The 23,873-nt window shown below is 39.4% G+C and overlaps 1 protein-coding gene across 3 annotated transcripts in view; it reads left to right on the forward strand.

Annotated features, from left to right (window-relative positions):
* Positions 1–1,489: 1,489 nt before the first annotated feature.
* Positions 1,490–23,873, forward strand: part of LOC131204794 (B-cell receptor CD22-like) — a 40,234-nt gene continuing 17,850 nt past the window's right edge. For all 3 annotated transcript variants that reach the window (XM_058196371.1, XM_058196373.1, XM_058196372.1), the window contains exons 1-4: positions 1,490–1,658; positions 1,980–2,026; positions 6,403–6,798; positions 8,557–8,850. In XM_058196371.1, coding sequence (XP_058052354.1) covers positions 1,993–2,026; positions 6,403–6,798; positions 8,557–8,850 — 724 coding nt within the window. In that variant the 5' untranslated portion in view covers positions 1,490–1,658; positions 1,980–1,992. The remainder of the gene's footprint in view (positions 1,659–1,979; positions 2,027–6,402; positions 6,799–8,556; positions 8,851–23,873) is intronic.

Below are 23,873 nucleotides of genomic sequence, written 5' to 3' on the forward strand. Positions count from 1 at the left end.
CCCAGATTTTCACCTTCCTGTGTTTGGGAGGGGGAAAGGTGCATCTTATACTCCGAAAAATACAGTATTTGTTTTGGTTACAAACCAAGGGTGAAACCCAGCAGGTTCTGATAGGTTCTGGAGAACCGTTAGTGGAAATTTTGAGCAGTTCGGAGAACTGGCAAATACCACCTCTGGCTAGTCCCAGAGTGGGGTAGGAATGGAGATTTTGCAATATCCTTCCACTAGGACTGGGGAAGGAATGCAGATTTTGCAATATCCTTCCCCTGGAGTGGGTGGGAATGGAGATTTTGCAGTACCCTTGCCCTGCCATGTGTGGCTTGGTGGGTGTGGCTTGGTGGGCCTCTGCACCATTTTGCAGCTTCAGTCTTTCTGGTATTTTCTGTCTAAAATAAATATGGGAAGTGGGTGAAATTAAATGAAAGAAAACTATCTGTACCTCCCAGAAGCTTCTCTTTTATTCACTGAACGAACCTGCTCTACCTGACAGATTGTTTGTACATCCGCATGGAAAGAAGAACTGTTTCTGAACATCCCTTGTAGATATTTTATTTTTGTATTGAAGCGATCGGATTTAATTTTTTTTTGGTAAATGTAATAGAATCCTAAAATTGAAGGTCATTTGAAGGTCATTGAAACTAGCACTCTGTCAATGGTCAAGCATCTCAGAGAGCTGGCCTTTCCAGCTTCTTTTTGAAGACTTCTAGCCAAGGAGAACTCATCATTTCATGTGGCAGGGTGTTCTGTCCCCCTTGCCTCAGTCCGAACGATGACTTAATTAGCCGGCACTATCAGCTCTGGCAGCAAACTAGCGAGCGTCTGCCAAGTGTCTCTGTTATCTCTCTTGATGAGTCAACCAGGAACAAACAGTACTTCAGCTCTAGTTAAGCAGTTGATTTGCTTGCTATGAAGAGGTATAGCAGCCCTTGCTGCTTTTATATCCTGTGGGGTGTGGCTCCATGACTCAGCACTTCCTAGGCCTGCCCCACCCCTGCTTCTGTTGTTCCCGCCTCTCCTGCCTACGAAACCTAGGGTCCAGCCAAGCCTGATTGCCATCAGCCAGGTCTGGAGGCATGGCCTGTGGGGGAGGGAAGAGTCAGGGGACAGAGGCCTCGTTATCTCCTCCACCTGGCCTGCCTCTGGCTCCTGGAGCTGAGCCAGGGAAGCTGGTGCTCCAGAGGTAAGTCCTGATGGCCCTTCCCCCTCACTTTCCAAGTCACTTTCTGGCAGGGGGCCCAGCTTGGGGGGTGCAGACACAACACAGCCGATGGGGACAGCCAGATATCCTTAGCTGTCCCCATCTCTCGTAGGTTTACTCAATGAAGAATCTTGTTCCGTGCCCATCTTTTAAATTTCTGGCAACCACTAAACAGAGAAAGTAAGCACTCTTAAACTGCTGGAGCTACCAAGATGAAATCAAGCTTGACCTTAGCGGATGCACGCAGATCTTGTGTAACTCGAGGGTGGCAAGAAGGAAGTAACAGTGACAGATGTGTGTGGAGCTCGGAGACATAAGCTTTTTTGACCATTGCAGAGAAGGGATTGCTGTGATCTCTTCTCAAACTGACTTACTGAGACAACGAGGAGCGGATTCTTCAGGAGCAAGTCAGTCAACCTTCCAGAACCTCAATCCTGCAAGATCCAGTATGATCTACAAGGCAAGTAATGATCGGTGGGTGGGCTTGCCTGTTTTATTTTCTAACTTTTAGTGGCATGAAAAAAAAAATCGACTGATAGACACAAATATCACTTTTGATTGAGGAGACGGCTAGGAAATAGCTCCCAAAAAAGAAACAGCTAAGAAATTGGAAATTAAACTGCAACAGAATCACTCACGGAGTGAAAAATCATTCCTAATTGGCATATTTCCCACAAACACCCATTTTTTTTTAAAAAAAATCCGATGTTGTCAACTTTATTAATGACCTTTCGTATCAGTTAGTGGTACCTACAACCTGAACTCTGCTCTTTTCCCCTAGGCTTAAACTCATAATGAGGTGTTTCTTATGGCTGTTCTTCCTTTCAGGTAACTCTTGTAAATGTGTGTAGAAAAAGTGTGTGTGTGTGTGTGTGTGTGTGTGTGTGTGTGTGTGTGTGTAGGGGGGAGGGTCAGTATGTTCTGTCAAGGGAGAAAAGGGAACCTGATTTTTTTTTTTATTTGAATTTATATCCTGCCCTTCTCCTAAGACTCAGGGGGGCTTACATTGTATTAAGCAATAGTCTTCATTCATTTGTATATTATATACAAAGTCAACTTTATTGCCCCTAACAATCTGGATCCTCATTTTACCTACCTTATAAAAGATGGAAGGCTGAGTCAACCTTGGGCCTGGTGGGACTTGAACCTGCAGTAATTGCAAGCAGCTGTGTTAATAACAGACAGACTTAGTCTGCTGAGCCACCAGAGGCCCTATTACATTACATTACATTACATTACATTACATTACATTGTAACAGCAGAAAGTTTTTTTGTGAAGGCTGCCAAAAATAAATTGCTCTGCCCCTTAGGGCTTTAGGGATGTAATAACAGGGATCATTCAAGGTTGAGAACGGAAATTCCGGGGAATTGCCGAATTGCCGAATGGATGGGTAGAAATAAAGCTATCGCTTCTTACCTTGTAACATAACATTTAGTATATTTACCGCTTTCACTTTCCAGTTCTGCTTTATGAGTTCACTGTAAGATATTCTCTGCAAAAGATTTTGTTTCAATGGGTTTTTTTTTTAAAGAACAGAATAGTAGAGTTGGAAGGGAACTTGGAAATCTTCTAGTCCAACCCCTTGCTCATGTAGGAAACCCTATAATATTTCAGAGAAATGGTCGTCCAATATCTTCTTAAAATCCTCCAGTGTTGGTGCACCCACAACTACTGGAGGCAAGTCGTTCCACTGATTAATTGTTCTCCTTGTCAGGAAATTTCTGCTTAGTTCTAAGTTGCTTCTCTCCTTGATTAGTTCCCACCCGTTGCTTCTTGTTCTACCCTCAGGTGCTTTGGAGAATAGCTTGACTCCCTCTTCTTTGTGGCAGCCCCTCAAATAGTGAAAGACTGCTACCATGTCATCCCTACTCCTTCTTCTTTTAAATTCAGCCTCTTCCATAGTTAGGAAAGTGGGTGTAGATTTTCTGTTTTTAATCTGCTGCATTCAGATGCTTTGTGGGTAGGAAAAAAATAAATTCAATTTGTTCCATAGGACTATTTTGTGATATTACCATAATTTAATTATAGCGTTTTAGATTGTTGATATATATTTTTTTCTTTTGCTAGCTAAATAAACAGTCATGAAGTTCAGATAACTTCTGGACCATGGAGAGAAAATTAATTTTTTTTCAAAATCTTTCTAAGAGAGTGTAGGTAAAAATAATCTCTTTGAGAATGTTAATAATAATAATAATAATAATAATAACAACAACAACAATAACAACAACAACAACAACAACAACAACAACAGAGTTGGATGGGACCTTGGAGGTCTTCTAATCCAACCCCTTGCCCAGGTAGGAAACCCTACACCATTTCAGACAAATGGTTATCCAACATTTTCTTAAAAATTTCCAGTGTTGGAGCATTTACAACTTCTGCAGGCAAGTTGTTCCACTGATTAATTGTTCTAATTGTTGATATATTACATGCTTTCGTAAACGGTAGCTTCCCTTGAATATCTCCCACACTAATGGTTTCAAGAGCGCATAAGTGTCGAAACAACCCCAAAATGTGTTTGTTGTTACATTAGAATTTAGAATTTAGAATAGAATTTTATTGGCCAAGTGTGATTGGACACACAAGGAATTTGTCTTGGTGCAGATGCTCTCAGTGTACATAAAAGAAAAGATACGTTCATCAAGGTACAACATTTACAACACAATTGATGGTCAATATATCAATATAAATCATAAGGATTGCCAGCAACAAGTTACAGTCATGCAGTCATAAGTGGAAAGAGATTGGTGATGGCTAATGTCATAGCAAGTTCAGCTCTTCCTTTCTAAGTGGGTGGTGATGGCAAGTAAACCCGCTAAAAATAGTAAAAGTTAAATTAATAGCCCAGGGATGGGTTCTACTTACCTTTACTACTGGTTCACATCGCGCCCATGTGCAATCGCTCGCTTCACTCGTGCCTCCATGCGCTCTTCTGCACATGCGCAGAAGCTTCTTTGCACACGCAGATCACCTATGATGATGTCCGGGTCAGTGGGCGGCGCCTCCCACTGGTTTTACTACCGGTTCTTGCGAACCGGTCTGAACCGGGGGTAACCCACCACTGAAATAGCCCCCAAATCAAACAAAAACCAATATTTTGTAATTTTAATTGAAGTAAGTCCAAGAGTTTATTCATGCTTACAGTTCCCTTTTTAAAATATCAGAATTACTACCGAGTTTGGTTTAAACATTATGAGTGAGAAAACCTAAATATAAAACTTATATGTTTCATACTGTTCAAACCAAACTATATTCTAAAAGGCAATTAAGTAGTAAAATTAAAAAAAGAGAAGCAAATAAAAACTAACAAAAACCCCCCAAAATAATCATTTATTATATGAAAAATCAATACAATAAGCCTATGACTATTTAACTAATAGTAAAGTCATATTTATACAATTATAAGAATAAAATTTTCAACATCAAACTGAACAGATCATAGAGAATCATATTGATTGACTGACCAGATGAATAACATAAAGCCAATTCAAAAGCTAATTGTTGACAGATTTTGTGTAGTCAAACTGTAGCATTTGGTGTATCCTTGCTTTAAAGCTTATGTACAGGTAGTCTCACTTAGTGACCACAATTGAGACTGGCAACTTGGTCACTAAATAACACAGATGTAAATGTGACCTGGTTGAAAAATACAGTGTGCCAGTGGTGACCACATGACCGAGGGATACTGCAACGGTTATACATGTGAGGATTAGTTGCAAAATACTAACTTTGAATGGTCATTGCACACAGCAGTGGTTAAGTAAGATCTACACAGAAATACAGCTGAGTCTACTGTACCTTTAGGAGGAATGTGATAGTTGCTGTAGGCTGTTAATGCTGGAAGCTGGTGGTAAGAAGACCTACATTTTTTAAAGTAGCCTGATCTCCTGTTGTATAATGGAAGATAGGTTTCCATCAACAGGTCAAAGAAAGCGAGAACAGTTTGGGTTTTATGCAGAGAATGAGAGGGGAGAGATTTTGATATCTCTTTCAAGCAGCACTATCTTCCACTCAAAGGTATTTACCCATGTAGTAGTAGGCTGTATTGCAATTATCCTTGTCATCTTCTCGTCTTTCACACCTCTCATTTTTCCTACTACCTTCTCCTATTGGTATATTATGATTTGTCAATTGTTGTTGTATCTTATGATTTATGATTGTATCTTATAATCTATGATTATAGATTATAATCATTTTGTTCTTTGTATTTACATTGAGAGTTTATGAACTGGAGACAAATTCCTTGGGTGCCCAATCACACGTGGAGTCTATTCTATATTCTGTTCTGTTCTGTTCTGTTCTGTTCTACTCTACTCTACTCCTATTATTTCTAATTCTATTCTATTCTATTCTATTCTATTCTATTCTATTCTATTCTATTCTATTCTATTCTATTCTATTCTTTCTAATTCTAATTCTAATTCTAATTCTAATTCTAATTCTAATTCTTTATTCTATTCTATTCTATTCTATTCTATTCTATTCTATTCTATTCTATTCTATTCTATTCTATTCTATTCTATTCTACTCTACTCTACTCTACATTCTATATTCTCTCCACTATTCTATTCTATTCTATTCTATTCTATTCCTATTCTATTCTATTCTATTCTGCCTTCTCTTATTCTATTCTGTTCTGTTCTGTTCAGTTCAGTTCAGTTCCGTTCCGTTCCGTTCCGTTCCGTTCCACTCCACTCCACTCCACTCCACTCCACTCCACTCCACTCCACTCCACTCCACTCTACTCTACTCTACTCTACTCCTATTATTTCTAATTCTATTCTATTCTATTCTATTCTATTCTATTCTATTCTATTCTATTCTATTCTATTCTATTCTATTCTATTCTGGTGTGCTTTGGGATTGTTGCATCCCCCCCCCTTTGTAATGTAACTCCCTCTGAGCCTATCAACAGCTTCTTGGAAACTCTTTTCAACTTCATGATGAAGGAACAGTGACAAGGATGGAAATGGAAAGACCTCCTTGGAGGATCCAAGCTATGCCTTGATCATTGCATTTCTTTATGATAGTGTCACTTTTTATCCACTTCCAAACCGTGAGTAAAATCTGGGATGGGGTGGAGGGTTTTCACCGTGGAAGAAAGAAAACACCACTGACTAACTGTTGCTCTCTCAGTGCATTTTGTTTTGAGAAGTAAGGAGATGGATCTTAACCAAATATCATTATTTGATTCTCTTTTCAGGTTCCCTAAGTGATCCATTATCTGTGACACCACAAAGCCTAAGTGTTTGGGTGGGATCTTGTGTGACTATTTCATGCAGCATCAAAAAGGGTTATGAAAGTCGATCTATCAACCAGGTGTCCTTTGTTTGGTATTTTAACCCTTCATTTGACGATACCCTAAAAAAGTTCAGTGGACAGCTCTTATATAACAGCAACCAGACAGCAACTGAAGTCCATTCTGAGTTTAGTAATCGAGTGAAATTTGTGGGTGATTTAGAAAGAAAAAACTGCAGTTTGAAAATTTCCCAGCTCCGCGAAAATGATACAGGCATTTATGGGATCAGACTTTATTGGATAGCTGGAGAATTGCCTGAGCAACAGAAATGGATGTCTAAAGTTAATATTACAGTTCATGGTAAGTTTTTCTGAGATCTCTCTCTCTTTCTCTTTCTTTCTTTCTTTCTTTCTTTCTTCTTCTTCTTTCTTCTTCTTCTTCTTCTTCTTCTCTCTCTCTCTCTCTCTCTCTTTCTTCTTCTTCTTCTTCTTCTTCTTCTTCTTCTTCTTCTTCTTCTTCTTCTTCTTCTTCTTCTTCTTCTTCTCCTCCTCCCCCTCCTCCTCCTCCTCCTCCTCCTCCTCCTCCTCCTCCTCCTCCTCCTCCTCCTCCTCCTCCACCTCTTCTTCTTCTTCTCTCTATCAGTACAAAACCTTCCTTTCAAAACTATCCCCAGCAAGCTTTGAACTTGCAACTTCCAATCTACACATGATTCCAGGCTATTACTTAAGACATAACTTTCAAAGGTTGCAACAAGAAAATGGTGCTTTCCATCTATGGTACTTAAAATACTGTTTTCCTAATTCAGCCGAAGGATGTATTCAATAGATTGGCCATATTTTTCTCAAATGGGGATGAAAGATTATCCAGAATCTTATCTTCCTCTTTACCCGTGACTGCTCAACTGAAACATAGTTATAATATATTCGGTTTCTTGCCCTTCCATCTTTCCAATCAGAAAATACAGATTATTATAAGGTCTGGTGTAGATGGTATGAATGGTTAGAAAATAGGAAAGATAATGAAAATTGAACAACAGGGTAAAATCTGTATGTAGGTGAAATAAAGAAAATTTAGATGAATCTATGATAACATAATAACAGAGTTGGAAGGGACCTTGGAGGTCTTCTAGTCCAACCCTCTGCCGAGGCAAGAAACCCTACTTCATTTCACACAAATGGCTATCCAACATTTTCTTAAAAATTTCCAGTGTTGGAGCATTTACAACTTCTGCAGGCAAGTTGTTCCACTTATTGATTGTTCTAACTGTCAGGAAATCTAGATGAAATGTAGTTGAAATAAAGGAAGATAGATAATATAAAAGTAGAATAAGATAGAATTAAATTATGTGTAAATAGTAAGAAAGGACCGCTTTGAATAGCTGATAAGAAACAATGATATGTATATAAATGTTGTATGTTTGTCTTGTGTTTTAATGTGTTCAAAATAAAAAAACTTTTTATATATATATAAAAAAGGAGTGATCAACCTGAGCCTTATTGCCACTGTGTTCTTCCCCAAAACACTTTGGATGCAGAATCCAGAATCCCTTTAGATATTGCTTCTGAATTATAATTTTTAATATGGTAGCTGGGGAGGGGGTAAATTAAATGTACATTAAACCAGGGGATAAATGTTACCGGTTCGCACTGGTTCGGGTGAACCGGTAGTGACGGTGGCGGGTGGTTCAGAGAACCAGGAGCAGTGACAGCGCAAGGCTCCGCCCACCCACCGGATGTTGTTACTTCCTCATTTTTACTAGGAAGTAACCTGTTTTTTAACCTCTGCGCATGTGCAGAAGGGTTTGCGCATGCACAGAGGGTCCAAGCGCGCATGTGACATGCGCATGTGTGGCATGTGCATTTCCAAACCGGTAAGGAAGGTAAGTAGACTTCACCCCTGCATTAAATGTAAAAGGCTTTTGGTTTTTTTGGTTTTTTTTGCTTCTCTTTCTCCACTTCAGAGTTCAGTCTGTGAGTATATAATAAAATACTGGTTTGAACGTGATAGATTTCTAAATGAATACATTTTCATTTAATGAAATGGGTTTCGTTAAAAAGCAATTCAACTTTATTCAACGTCTGTGTGAAATATTTTCTTCCTTCAATTATCTGATTACAGGAACCCCTTCAGAACTGATACAAACGGTGTCCCCAGAAATGAAGGAAGACAGACACTATACAGTGGCATGTTCAGTACCTTATCATTGCTTTGATGAGCCCATAAAATTGTCCATCCAAGGATTAGAAGATCGTCTTGTGTGGTCCCAAAAAATGCCCTCTGAAACCCAAATAGTAAAGACTGAACAGAGTTTCTCGACCACTTGGAAGGACCATGGGAAACAATTGACATGCTTGCTAAAAACCCATGATGGGAGAGAAATACCAAAACCGTTTGCAAATCTGATGGTGAAATGTGAGTGTATTTTTTTTTAAAGAATAGAATAGACTTCTTTATTGTCCAAGTGTGATTGGACACACAAGGAATTTGTCTTGGTGCATATGCTCTCAGTGTACATAAAAGAAAAGATACATTCATCAAGAATCATTTATTTTTTATTTTATTTATTTAATTTTGTCATAACAATATACACAAGCATCACCAAAAAGATTACATAATATATAAACATATATATGAGGAGAAACAAGGAAGTATAAGCATATATATATATATATATATATATATATATATATATATATATATATATAAGTCTTTGGTTATTCGGGTTTTCTCCCGCGTAAAATTGGAAGTGTCTTGGCGACGTTTCGACGAAGTCTCATTCGTCATCTTCAGGCTTCAGCTTCGTGCTTCTGGGAGCAATGTGTGATTGCAGCTGTTTCTTCCTTTTTAACTGCTAGTGGGGGTTTGAACTGATTGGGTGGGAGCTTGGCTGTGCTCTGATTGGATGGGGTTTTTGTGCTCTGATTGGCTGGGGTGTGTCCTGGTTGGGTGGGGGCTGGGTGGTGCTCAAATTAGTCTGAGTTGCAGGGGGATCTGAGTTAGTGAGCTGCACTGCTGCTGTTTGGCTTCGTGTTCGTGGTCGTGCTACATCTTCGTAGTGGGTGTCAGTCTGCTGCATGTATGGATTGGAGGGGTTTGAAATGGCTAATGTTGCAGCTGCGGTCTGGCTTCTGGTCCTTGGTCGTGCTTCCTGATCAGTGTGGGTTTGGGTGTGCTTTCTGGGTGGATGTGTGGTGGTGACATCCTGTGTGGACCTCGTGAGTGTGGGTCAGGATGTCACCACCACACATCCACCCAGAAAGCACACCCAAACCCACACTGATCAGGAAGCACGACCAAGGACCAGAAGCCAGACCGCAGCTGCAACATTAGCCATTTCAAACCCCTCCAATCCATACATGCAGCAGACTGACACCCTACGAAGATGTGCACACCACGAACACGAAGCCAAACAGCAGCAGTGCAGCTCACTAACTCAGATCTGCAACCAGACTAATTTGAGCACAACCAAGCCCCACCCAAACAGGACACACCCCCAGCCAATCAGACCACAAAAAACCCCCAGCCAACCAGAGCACAGCCAAGCTCCCACCCAATCAGTTCAAACCCCCACTAGCAGTTAAAAAGGAAGAAACAGCTGCAATCATTGCTCAGAAGCTTGAAAGCCTGAAGATGACGAATGACGTCGGCGTCGCCAAGACCAATTTATGACTCGAATAACAAGACTTTCACATATTCAGCGAAACCTCAGAAAACAAATATATATATATATATATATATATATATATATATATATATATATATATATATATATATATATATGTTTTCTGAGGTTTTCACGGGTGTTTGTATATAGGTCTTTAACAACACTTTAACAACAGAACAGTTTAACAACACTTTAACAACACTTTAACAACAGAATAATCAGAGAAGCCATCGAGATAGAAAAACGCCCACACAGCATGAACAAACGAGATGATACCTCCCGCCTACCAGCCATTTGGAAACCTGCCCTTATTGACAAACGTGTCCCTAACACGAGGAATGACACCAGACCCACACTCACGAGGTCCACACAGGATGTCACCACCACACATCCACCCAGAAAGCACACCCAAACCCACACTGATCAGGAAGCACGACCAAGGACCAGAAGCCAGACCGCAGCTGCAACATTAGCCACTTCAAACCCCTCCAATCCATACATGCAGCAGACTGACACCCACTACGAAGATGTAGCACGACCACGAACACGAAGCCAAACAGTAGCAGTGCAGCTCACCAGCTCAAATCCCCCTGCAGCACAGATTAGACTGAGCACAACCAAGCCCCCACCAACACAGGACACACCCCCAGCCAATCAGAGCACAGAAAAACTGCTACCATGTCATCCCTACTCCTTCTTCTTTTAAATTCAGCCTCTTCCATAGTTAGGAAAGTGGGTGTAGATTTTCTGTTTTAATCTGCTGCATTCAGATGCTTTGTGGGTAGGAAAAATAAATATATATATATATATATATATATATATATATATATATATATATATATATATATATATATATATATATATTTTTTCTTTTGCTAGCTAAATAAACAGTCATGAAGTTCAGATAACTTCTGGACCATGGAGAGAAAATTAATTTTTTTTCAAAATCTTTCTAAGAGAGTGTAGGTAAAAATAATCTCTTTGAGAATGTTAATAATAATAATAATAATAATAATAATAATAATAATAATAATAATAATAACAACAACAACAACAACAACAACAACAACAACAACAACAACAACAACAGAGTTGGATGGGACCTTGGAGGTCTTCTAATCCAACCCCTTGCCCAGGTAGGAAACCCTACACCATTTCAGACAAATGGTTATCCAACATTTTCTTAAAAATTTCCAGTGTTGGAGCATTTACAACTTCTGCAGGCAAGTTGTTCCACTGATTAATTGTTCTAATTGTTGATATATTACATGCTTTCGTAAACGGTAGCTTCCCTTGAATATCTCCCACACTAATGGTTTCAAGAGCGCATAAGTGTCGAAACAACCCCAAAATGTGTTTGTTGTTACATTAGAATTTAGAATTTAGAATAGAATTTTATTGGCCAAGTGTGATTGGACACACAAGGAATTTGTCTTGGTGCAGATGCTCTCAGTGCACATAAAAGAAAAGATACGTTCATCAAGGTACAACATTTACAACACAATTGATGGTCAATATATCAATATAAATCATAAGGATTGCCAGCAACAAGTTACAGTCATGCAGTCATAAGTGGAAAGAGATTGGTGATGGCTAATGTCATAGCAAGTTCAGCTCTTCCTTTCTAAGTGGGTGGTGATGGCAAGTAAACCCGCTAAAAATAGTAAAAGTTAAATTAATAGCCCAGGGATGGGTTCTACTTACCTTTACTACTGGTTCACATCGTGCCCATGTGCAATCGCTCGCTTCACTCGTGCCTCCATGCGCTGTTCTGCACATGCGCAGAAGCTTCTGCGCACACGCAGATCACCTATGATGATGTCTGGGTCAGTGGGCGGAGCCTCCCGCTGGTTTTACTACCGGTTCTTGCGAACCGGTCTGAACCGGGGGCAACCCACCACTGAAATAGCCCCCAAATCAAACAAAAAACAATATTTTGTAATCTTAATTGAAGTAAGTCCAAGAGTTTATTCATGCTTACAGTTCCCTTTTTAAAATATCAGAATTACTACCGAGTTTGGTTTAAACATTATGAGTGAGAAAACCTAAATATAAAACTTATATGTTTCACACTGTTCAAACCAAACTATATTCTTAAAGGCAATTAAGCAGTAAAATTAAAAAAAGAGAAGCAAATAAAAACTAACAAAACCCCCCCAAAATAATCATTTATTATATGACAAATCAATACAATAAGCCTATGACTATTTAACTAATAGTAAAGTCATATTTATACAATTATAAGAATAAAATTTTCAACATCAAACTGAACAGATCATAGAGAATCATATTGATTGACTGACCAGGTGAATAACATAAAGCCAATTCAAAAGCTAATTGTTGACAGATTTTGTGTAGTCAAACTGTAGCATTTGGTGTATCCTTGCTTTAAAGCTTATGTACAGGTAGTCTCACTTAGTGACCACAATTGAGACTGGCAACTTGGTCACTAAATAACACAGATGTAAATGTGACCTGGTTGAAAAATACAGTGTTTAAAATACAGTCACCAATGGTGACCACATGACCGAGGGATACTGCAACGGTTATACATGTGAGGATTAGTTGCAAAATACTAACTTTGAATGGTCATTGCACACAGCAGTGGTTAAGTAAGATCTACACAGAAATACAGCTGAGTCTACTGTACCTTTAGGAGGAATGTGATAGTTGCTGTAGGCTGTTAATGTTGGAAGCTGGTGGTAAGAAGACCTACATTTTTTAAAGTAGCCTGATCTCCTGTTGTATAATGGAAGATAGGTTTCCATCAACAGGTCAAAGAAAGCCAGAACAGTTTGGGTTTTATGCAGAGAATGAGAGGGGAGAGATTTTGATATCTCTTTCAAGCAGCACTATCTTCCACTCAAAGGTATTTACCCATGTAGTAGTAGGCTGTATTGCAATTATCCTTGTCATCTTCTCGTCTTTCACACCTCTCATTTTTCCTACTACCTTCTCCTATTGGTATATTATGATTTGTCAATTGTTGTTGTATCTTATGATTTATGATTGTATCTTATAATCTATGATTATAGATTATAATCATTTTGTTCTTTGTATGTACATTGAGAGCTTATGAACTGGAGACAAATTCCTTGGGTGCCCAATCACACGTGGAGTCTATTCTATCTTCTGTTCTGTTCTGTTCTGTTCTGTTCTGTTCTGTTCTATTCTACTCTACTCCTATTATTTCTAATTCTATTCTATTCTATTCTATTCTATTCTATTCTATTCTATTCTATTCTATTCTATTCTATTCTATTCTTTCTAATTCTAATTCTAATTCTAATTCTAATTCTAATTCTAATTCTATTCTATTCTATTCTATTCTATTCTATTCTATTCTATTCTATTCTATTCTATTCTATTCTATTCTATTCTACTCTACTCTACTCTACTCTACATTCTATATTCTCTCCACTATTCTATTCTATTCTATTCTATTCTATTCTATTCTATTCTATTCTATTCTATTCTATTCTATTCTATTCTATTCTATTCTGCCTTCTCCTATTCTATTCTGGTCTGTTCTGTTCAGTTCAGTTCAGTTCAGTTCTGTTCCGTTCCGTTCCGTTCCGTTCCGTTCCGTTCTACTCTACTCTACTCTACTCTACTCTACTCTACTCTACTCTACTCTACTCCTATTATTTCTAATTCTATTCTATTCTATTCTATTCTATTCTATTCTATTCTATTCTATTCTATTCTATTCTATTCTATTCTATTCTATTCTGGTGTGCTTTGGGATTGTTGCATTCCCCCCCCTTTGTAATGTAACTCCCTCTGAGCCTATCAACAGCTTCTTGGAAACTCTTTTCAACTTCATGATGAAGGAGCAGTGACAAGGATGGAAATGGAAAGACCTCCTTGGAGGATCCAAGCTATGCCTTGATCATTGCATTTCTTTATGATAGTGTCACTTTTTATCCACTTCCAAACCGTGAGTAAAATCTGGGGTGGGGTGGAGGGTTTTCACCGTGAAAGTAAGAAAACACCATTGGCTAACTGTTGCTCTCTCAGTGCATTTTGTTTTGAGAAGTAAGGAGATGGATCTTAACCAAATATCATTATTTGATTCTCTTTTCAGGTTCCCTAAGTGATCCATTATCTGTGCCACCCCAAAACCTAAGTGTTTGGGTGGGATCTTGTGTGACTATTTCATGCAGCATCAAAAAGGATTATAAAAGTCGATCTATCGACCAGGTGTCCTTTGTTTGGTATTTTAACCCTTCATTTGACGATACCCTAAAAAAGTTCAGTGGACAGCTCTTATATAACAGCAACCAGACAGCAACTGAAGTCCATTCTGAGTTTAGTAATCGAGTGAAATTTGTGGGTGATTTAGAAAGAAAAAACTGCAGTTTGAAAATTTCCCAGCTCCGCGAAAATGATACAGGCATTTATGGGATCAGACTTCATTGGATAGCTGGAGAATTGCCTGAGCAACAAAAATGGATATCTAAAGTTAATATTATAGTTCATGGTAAGTTTTTCTGAGATCTCTCTCTCTTTCTCTTTCTTTCTTTCTTTCTTTCTTTCTCTCTCTCTTTTCTTCTTCTTCTTCTTCTTCTTCTTCTTCTTCTTCTTCTTCTTCTTCTTCTTCTTCTTCTTCTTCTTCTCCTCCTCCTCCTCCTCCTCCTCCTCCTCCTCCTCCTCCTCCTCCTCCTCCTCCTCCTTCTCCTCCTCCTCCTCCTCCTCCTCCTCCTCCTCCTCCACCTCTTCTTCTTCTTCTCTCTATCTGTACAAAACCTTCCTTTCAAAACTATCCCCAGCAAGCTTTGAACTTGCAACTTCCAATCTACACATGATTCCAGGCTATTACTTAAGACATAACTTTCAAAGGTTGCAACAAGAAAATGGTGCTTTCCATCTATGGTACTTAAAATACTGTTTTCCTAATTCAGCCGAAGGATGTATTCAATAGATTGGCCATATTTTTCTCAAATGGGGATGAAAGATTATCCAGAATCTTATCTTCCTCTTTACCCGTGACTGCTCAACTGAAACATAGTTATAATATATTCGGTTTCTTGCCCTTCCATCTTTCCAATCAGAAAATACAGATTATTATAAGGTCTAAAATTGAACAACAGGGTAAAATCTGTATGTAGGTGAAATAAAGAAAATTTAGATGAATCTATGATAACATAATAACAGAGTTGGAAGGGACCTTGGAGGTCTACTAGTCCAACCCTCTGCCGAGGCAAGAAACCCTACTTCATTTCACACAAATGGTTATCCAACATTTTCTTAAAAATTTCCAGTGTTGGAGCATTTACAACTTCTGCAGGCAAGTTGTTCCACTTATTGATTGTTCTAACTGTCAGGAAATCTAGATGAAATGTAGTTGAAATAAAGGAAGATAGATAATATAAAAGTAGAATAAGATAGAATTAAATTATGTGTAAATAGTAAGAAAGGACCGCTTTGAATAGCTGATAAGAAACAATGATATGTATATAAATGTTGTATGTTTGTCTTGTGTTTTAATGTGTTCAAAATAAAAAAACTTTTTATATATATATAAAAAAGGAGTGATCAACCTGAGCCTTATTGCCACTGTGTTCTTCCCCAAAACACTTTGGATGCAGAATCCAGAATCCCTTTAGATATTGCTTCTGAATTATAATTTTTAATATGGTAGCTGGGGAGGGGGTAAATTAAATGTACATTAAACCAGGGGATAAATGTTACCGGTTCGCACTGGTTCGGGTGAACCGGTAGTGACGGTGGCGGGTGGTTCAGAGAACCAGGAGCAGTGACAGCGCAAGGCTCCGCCCACCCACCCGGATGTTGTTACTTCCTCATTTTTACTAGGAAGTAACCTGTTTTTTAACCTCTGCGCATGTGCAGAAGGGTTTGCGCATGCACAGAGGGTCCAAGCGCGCATGTGACATGCGCATGTGTGGCATGTGCATTTCCAAACCGGTAAGGAAGGTAAGTAGACTTCACCCCTGCATTAAATGTAAAAGGCTTTTGGGTTTTTTGGTTTTTTTTGCTTCTCTTTCTCCACTTCAGAGTTCAGTCTGTGAGTATATAATAAAATACTGGTTTGAACGTGATAGATTTCTAAATGAATACATTTTCATTTAATGAAATGGGTTTCGTTAAAAAGCAATTCAACTTTATTCAACGTCTGTGTGAAATATTTTCTTCCTTCAATTATCTGATTACAGGAACCCCTTCAGAACTGATACAAACGGTGTCCCCAGAAATGAAGGAAGACAGACACTATACAGTGGCATGTTCAGTACCTTATCATTGCTTTGATGAGCCCATAAAATTGTCCATCCAAGGATTAGAAGATCGTCTTGTGTGGTCCCAAAAAATGCCCTCTGAAACCCAAATAGTAAAGACTGAACAGAGTTTCTCGACCACTTGGAAGGACCATGGGAAACAATTGACATGCTTGCTAAAACCCATGATGGAGAGAAATACCAAAACCGTTTGCAAATGTGATGGTGAAGTGTGAGTGTATTTTTTTTTAAAGAATAGAATAGACTTCTTTATTGTCCAAGTGTGATTGGACACAGAAGGAATTTGACTTGGTGCATATGCTCTGAGTGTACATAAAAGAAAAGATACATTCATCAAGAATCATTTATTTTTATTTTATTTATTTAATTTTGTCATAACAATATACACAAGCATCACCAAAAAGATTACATAATATATAAACATATATATGTGGAGAAACAAGGAAGTATAAGCATATATATATATATATATATATATATATATATATATATATATATATATATATATATATATATATATATATATATATATATATGTAGGTCTTTGGTTATTCGGGTTTTCTCCCGTGTAAAATTGGAAGTGTCTTGGCGATGTTTCAACGAAGTCTCATTCGTCATCTTGCTTCAACTTATTGCTGGACAATCTGAAGATGGAGCAGTTTTGACTCAATTTAGACCAATAATAGTGTGTATATATATATATATATATATATATATATATATATATATATATATATATATATATGTATATATATGTAGGTCTTTGGTTATTCGGGTTTTCTCCCGTAAATTGGAAGTGTCTTGGCGATGTTTCAACGAAGTCTCATCCGTCATCTTCAGGCTTCAGCTTCGTGCTTCTGGGAGAAATGTGTGATTGCAGCTGTTTCTTCCTTTTAACTGCTAGTGGGGTTTGAACTGATTGGGTGGGAGCTTGGCTGTGCTCTGATTGGATGGGGTTTTTGTGCTCTGATTGGCTGGGGTGTGTCCTGTTTGGGTGGGGGCTTGGTTGTGCTCAAATTAGTCTGAGTTGAAGGGGGATCTGAGCTGGTGAGCTGCACTGCTGCTGTTTGTGTTCGTGGTCGTGCTACATCTTCGTAGTGGGTGTCAGTCTGCTGCATGTATGGATTGGAGGGGTTTGAAATGGCTAATGTTGCAGCTGCGGTCTGGCTTCTGGTCCTTGGTCGTGCTTCCTGATCAGTGTGGGTTTGGGTGTGCTTTCTGGGTGGATGTGTGGTGGTGACATCCTGTGTGGACCTCGTGAGTGTGGGTCTGGTGTCATTCCTCGTGTTAGGGACACGTTTGTCAATAAGGGCAGGTTTCCAAATGGCTGGTAGGCGGAGGTATCATCTCGTTTGTTCATGCTGTGTGGGCGTTTTTCTATCTCGATGGCTTCTCTGATTATTCTGTTGTTAAAGTGTTCAGTTTTGGCGATAGTTCTGGTCTTTTTAAAGTCAATATCGTGTCCTGTGACTTTAAAGTGTTGGACCAGGGAAGAAGTTAGTTCCTCTTTTTGAATGAGTTCTTGTGTTCTTCAATCGTGCACTTATTCTTCTGTTGGTTTGTCCAATGTATGTGGTGGGGCAGGCGGTGCATGGGATTTCATATACTCCTTGATTTTCTAACTCAATTTTGTCTTTGGGGTTTCTTAGGATGGTGGATATTTTTTGGTTTGTGCAGAATGCTGTCTTGATGTTATGTTTGTGGAGGATCTTGCTGATTCTGTCTGTGGTGCCTTTTATATATGGGAGGAGGGCTGTGCCTTTTTCTTGCTCTCTGTCTTGGGTTTTAGTGGGGGGTTCTTTTTGGATTAGTTTGGTAATCTTATTTCTCTGGAATCCATTGGATGTTAGTACGTTTGTGAGAATGTGTAGTTCGGTTTTTAGGTGTTGTTCGTCAGCTAAGCATTTTGTTCTAGAGATGAGTGTCTTGGCTATGGAGTTGATCTGTGCTGGGTGGTGGTGTGAGAGTGCATGCAGATAGCGGTTTGTGTGTGTTTTCTTCTGGTAGATGGTGTGTCCTAGGGAGCCATTGGGTTTCTTGTAGACTAAGACATCTAGGAAGGGAAGTTGGTTGTTAACTTCTGTTTCCATGGTGAACTGTATTTTGGGGTGTAGGCTATTGAGGTGTGTGAGGAAGTTTTCAAGTTTTTCTTTCCCGTGTGGCCAGATTATGAAGGTGTCGTCTACGTATCTGAGCCAGAGTTTGGGTTTGTGATCAGATTTTTCTAGTGCTTGGGTTTCAAAGTGTTCCATGTAGAGGTTGGCAATGACAGGTGAGAGGGGTGATCCCATGGGTGCGCCTTCTATTTGTTTGTATTTTTGTCCGTTATAGATGAAGTATGTGTTGGATAGGCAGTGGTTGGTCAGATCTAGGATGTGCTTGGGGGTTATATTTGTTTTGGATAGCTGTCAAGGCTTCTTTGATTGGCACTTGGGTGAAGAGGATATGACATCAAAGCTCACGAGTAGGTCGCTGGGCTGTAAGTTTTGTTTCTTTATGATCTCTATGAACTGGAATGAGTTTTTACGTGTGAGGTGATGGATTCTGCATAGGGCTGTAGTTGTTTGGCGAGAATTTTGGCTAGGTTTTGTAGAGGTGAGCCTATGGAGCTGACTATGGGTCTGAGTGGGGTTCCTTCTTTGTGTATCTTGGGAGGCCGTAGAGCTTAGGGCATCTGGATGATTTCTCTCTGGGAATGATTCTTTGTTGGATTTCTTCGCTGATGGGGAGGCTTTTATTTTGGATCTAGTGGTTTTCTAGGTAGGTGGTGGGGTCTGTTTTAGGGGCTTGTATGCAGGGTCTTGGAGTAGGTTGGTTAATTTGGTTTGGTAGTCAGATGTGTTCATAACCACCGTGGCGTTCCCCTTGTCTGCTGGTAGGATTATTATGCTGGTGTCTTTTTTCAGGTTAAGTAGTGCTGTCTGTTCCTCTTTGGGTAAGTTGCTTTTGGGTGGCTTGCTGCTGCAGAGGATGTTGGTGATTTCGAGTCTGATTTTGTTAGCGTCATCGGGGTTGATTTTGGTCAGGCTGGTTTCAACTCCGCATATAATGGTCTCAGTGGGGATGTATTTGGGAGTGACTGCAAAGTTGAATCCTTTGGAAAGGACATCGGTTTCAGCTTTGGTGAGGATCCTATCTGAGATGTTATGCACTGTTTGTTTCATGTGTGGCTGTGAGGGTGGAGGGGTTTGTTTCTGGCGTTCTTGTAGTCTTTGGAGTTTGTTGGTGTGTGTGTCCGTCTTGAGGGTGGTCTGTGTTTCGGCTCTCCAGATGGCGAGTTGTTTGGATTTGTCCCAAAGTGCAGGGTGGATCTTGTTGCTGAGTTTGAGGTGAAGTGTGAGGAGATCTTTGTTGATTTGATCTAGGAGGAATCTTTTTGTGTGAAGTTCATTTCTGATTAGGGCCAATTCTGTTCTTTTTAGGATGCGTTTGGCGGCTGCAGAGTTGGAGTGGAATTTCAATTGGAAGCATGTGGGGATTAAATTTTGATCTCGGCAGTTTCGTAGGAATGCAAGGTCACATAAAATGGAAGCTCTTTGGACTTCTAGTTTTTCATAGGTCCTGGTCAGATGGTGGATTTCCTCCCCGTAGAGGTGCAATATTTGTTTTCTGAGGTTTTCGCGGGTGTTTGTATGTAGGTCTTTGGTTATTCGGGTTTTCTCCCGCGTAAAATTGGAAGTGTCTTGGCGACGTTTCGACGAAGTCTCATTCGTCATCTTCAGGCTTCAGCTTCGTGCTTCTGGGAGCAATGTGTGATTGCAGCTGTTTCTTCCTTTTTAACTGCTAGTGGGGGTTTGAACTGATTGGGTGGGAGCTTGGCTGTGCTCTGATTGGATGGGTTTTTTTTGTGCTCTGATTGGATGGGGGTGTGTCCTGTTTGGATGGGGGCTTGGTTGTGCTCAAATTAGTCTGAGTTGCAGGGGGATCTGAGCTGGTGAGCTGCACTGCTGCTGTTTGGCTTCGTGTTCGTGGTCGTGCTACATCTTCGTAGTGGGTGTCAGTCTGCTGCATGTATGGATTGGAGGGGTTTGAAATGGCTAATGTTGCAGCTGCGGTCTGGCTTCTGGTCCTTGGTCGTGCTTCCTGATCAGTGTGGGTTTGGGTCTGCTTTCTGGGTGGATGTGTGGTGGTGACATCTTGTGTGGACCTCGTGAGTGTGGGTCTGGTGTCATTCCTTGTGTTAAGGACTCGTTTGTCAATAAGGGCAGGTTTCCAAATGGCTGGTAGGCGGGAGGTATCATCTCGTTTGTTCATGCTGTGTGGGCGTTTTTCTATCTCGATGGCTTCTCTGATTATTCTGTTGTTAAAGTGTTCAGTTTTGGCGATAGTTCTGGTCTTTTTAAAGTCAATATCGTGTCCTGTGACTTTAAAGTGTTGGACCAGGGAAGAAGTTGGTTCCTCTTTTGAATGAGTTCTTGTGTTCTTCAATCGTGCACTTATTCTTCTGTTGGTTTGTCAATGTATGTGGTGGGGCAGGCGGTGCATGGGATTTCATATACTCCTTGATTTTCTAACTCAATTTTGTCTTTGGGGTTTCTTAGGATGGTGGATATTTTTTGGTTTGTGCAGAATGCTGTCTTGATGTTATGTTTGTGGAGGATCTTGCTGATTCTGTCTGTGGTGCCTTTTATATATGGGAGGAGGGCTGTGCCATTTTCTTGCTCTCTGTCTTGGGTTTTAGTGGGGGTTCTTTTGGATTAGTTTGGTAATCTTATTTCTCTGGAATCCATTGGATGTTAGTACGTTTGTGAGAGTGTGTAGTTCGGTTTTTAGGTGTTGTTCGTCAGCTAAGCGTTTTGTTCTAGAGATGAGTGTCTTGGCTACGGAGTTGATCTGTGCTGGGTGGTGGTGTGAGAGTGCGTGCAGATAGCGGTTTGTGTGTGTTTTCTTCTGGTAGATGGTGTGTCCTAGGGAGCCATTGGGTTTCTTGTAGACTAAGACATCTAGGAAGGGAAGTTGGTTGTTAACTTTTGTTTCCATGGTGAACTGTATTTTGGGGTGTAGGCTATTGAGGTGTGTGAGGAAGTTTTCAAGTTTTTCTTTCCCGTGTGGCCAGATTATGAAGGTATCGTCTATGTATCTGAGCCAGAGTTTGGGTTTGTGATCAGATTTTTCTAGTGCTTGGGTTTCAAAGTGTTCCATGTAGAGGTTGGCAATGACAGGTGAGAGGGGTGATCCCATGGGTGCACTTTCTATTTGTTTGTATTTTTGTCCGTTATAGATGAAGTATGTGTTGGATAGGCAGTGGTTGGTCAGATCTAGGAAACCTCAGAAAACATATATATATATATATATATATATATATATATATATATATATATATATATATATATATATATATATATATATATATATATATATATATATATATATATATATATATATATATATATATATATATATATATTTGTTTTCTGAGAGCCAGCTTTGCAGGTCTTTGGTTGCTCCCACAGAAATTGGAAGTGTCTTGGCGACGTTTGACGAAGTCTCATTCGTCATCTTCAGGCTTCAGCCGTGCTTCTGGGAGCAAAGCGTTGCTGAAGCCTGAAGATGACGAATGAGACTTCGAAATGTCGCCAAGACACTTCCAATTTTACGGGAGAAAACCCAATAACTAAAGACCTACATACAAACACCCGCTGAAAACCTCAGAAAACATATATATATATATATATATATATATATATATATATATATATATATATATATATATATACACATACATATATATATATATTCCATATATATATTCCATATATATATATATTCCATATATATATTCCATATATATGTATGGAAAGAAACAATAGGACAGGAACGGTAGGCATGTTTGTGCTCTTATGCACGCCCCTTAAAGTCCTCTTAGGAATGGGGTGAGGTCAACAGTGGATAGATTTTGGTTAAAGATTTTGGGGTTATGAGAAGAGACCCCAGAGTCAGGTAATGCATTCCAAGCACAGATAATTCTGTTACAGAAGTCATATTTTCTGCAATCCAAATTGGAGCGGTTGACATTAAGTTTAAAATCTATTGGTAGCTCTTGTATTATTGCAGTTGAAACTGAAGTAGTCTTTAACAGGAAGGACATTACAATAGATGATTCTATGAGCTAAACCCAGGTCCTGTCGAAGGCGACGGAGTTCCAGGTTGGTATTTTGATGGTTACGGAGGAGTGGAGAACTCTTCTCATAAAATACCTCTGGACACGCTCAACTGTATTGATGTCAGAAATGTGGTATGGGTTCCAGACAGGCGAGCTGTAATCAAGAATCAAGAAGGTGCAACACTTAATGATAGTCATAGGGAAGAAATAAGCAATCAAAACATATTAGGAAACAGTCAATATGAATCTTAAGGATACCAGCAACAAGGTTACAGTCGTACAGTCATAAGTGGGAGGAGATGGGCGACAAGAACAATGAGAACATTAATAGTAATGCAGACTTAGTAACTAGTTTGACAGTGTTGAGGGAATTATTTGTATAGCAATTAGAGTGATGGCGTTTGGGGAAAAAACTGTTCTTGTGTCTAGTTTAATGGGATAAAAACTGATGCAGGGGTCAAGGGTATATCTAGGACATGGCAAAATTGGCAAGAGGGTGGACACAATTGGATTGATCAAAGATTTGTCTATTTTTAAGTGCATCCTCTGTGGACCACACCCTGAGGACATCCATGGCAATGGTGACATATGGAAAGAATACTTTGTCTAATATGAATAATGAAGGCTGGACAATTTAAGTTGTTTGCTTTGGTACACAGAAGAACCTCCATGTGTAAACTGAAGACATTTCACAATCATGACCTTTAAAAATTTCTATCTCTGTTTTCTAGAAATTTCAGGGAAAGGGTTAGAGATTCCATACAGTGGCTGTGTACATACACATCACAACCAATTATGTAACAATCTAGGACAGGGGTATCAAACTCGTGGCATCAAGGCAGCATCATGTGACGTATCATGACTTTTGCCCCCCTTCGCTAAACTGGGGGTGGCCACTGCATGACACATCTGGGCTGCGGGCCGTGAATTTGACAGCCCTGATCTAGGAACTACATTCAGAAAACAAGCAAGCCAGTTTGTTTGGTTTTAATCTCAGTTCTACTTTGGGCAGGAGAGAGACATGCTCTGATGGTAAAATGTATGTTTAGGTCTAGCTTGCTGTGTGAATCTAGGAAAACTGGTTTAATACAATATTTAAATTAAGTATGTTGTTTATACCAAACAAATGGCTGTTGAGAAGCCTAAATTGCATGGCTTGATATTTTGATGCTTTGTATAATAATTTCATTCTTCTGTGAGAGACAATATTCCAAAATTAGGCACAAGACTAAAAAAATTCCTCAGACTAAAAGGGGAACAAGGTTAGGCCTTTTTTTGCTGAGTAAAAAGTATTATTTTAAAAAAATTCTTCAATGCCGACTCATCCTTGACTCTGGGAATCTCTATGAGATTGAAATGGATTGTCTCCATGAGGTAACTATAATTCTGAGGACTGTAATTTGAATTGCGG

The sequence above is a fragment of the Ahaetulla prasina genome, chromosome 10, assembly GCF_028640845.1.
Source record: "Ahaetulla prasina isolate Xishuangbanna chromosome 10, ASM2864084v1, whole genome shotgun sequence".
Taxonomy (NCBI): Eukaryota; Metazoa; Chordata; class Lepidosauria; order Squamata; family Colubridae; genus Ahaetulla; species Ahaetulla prasina.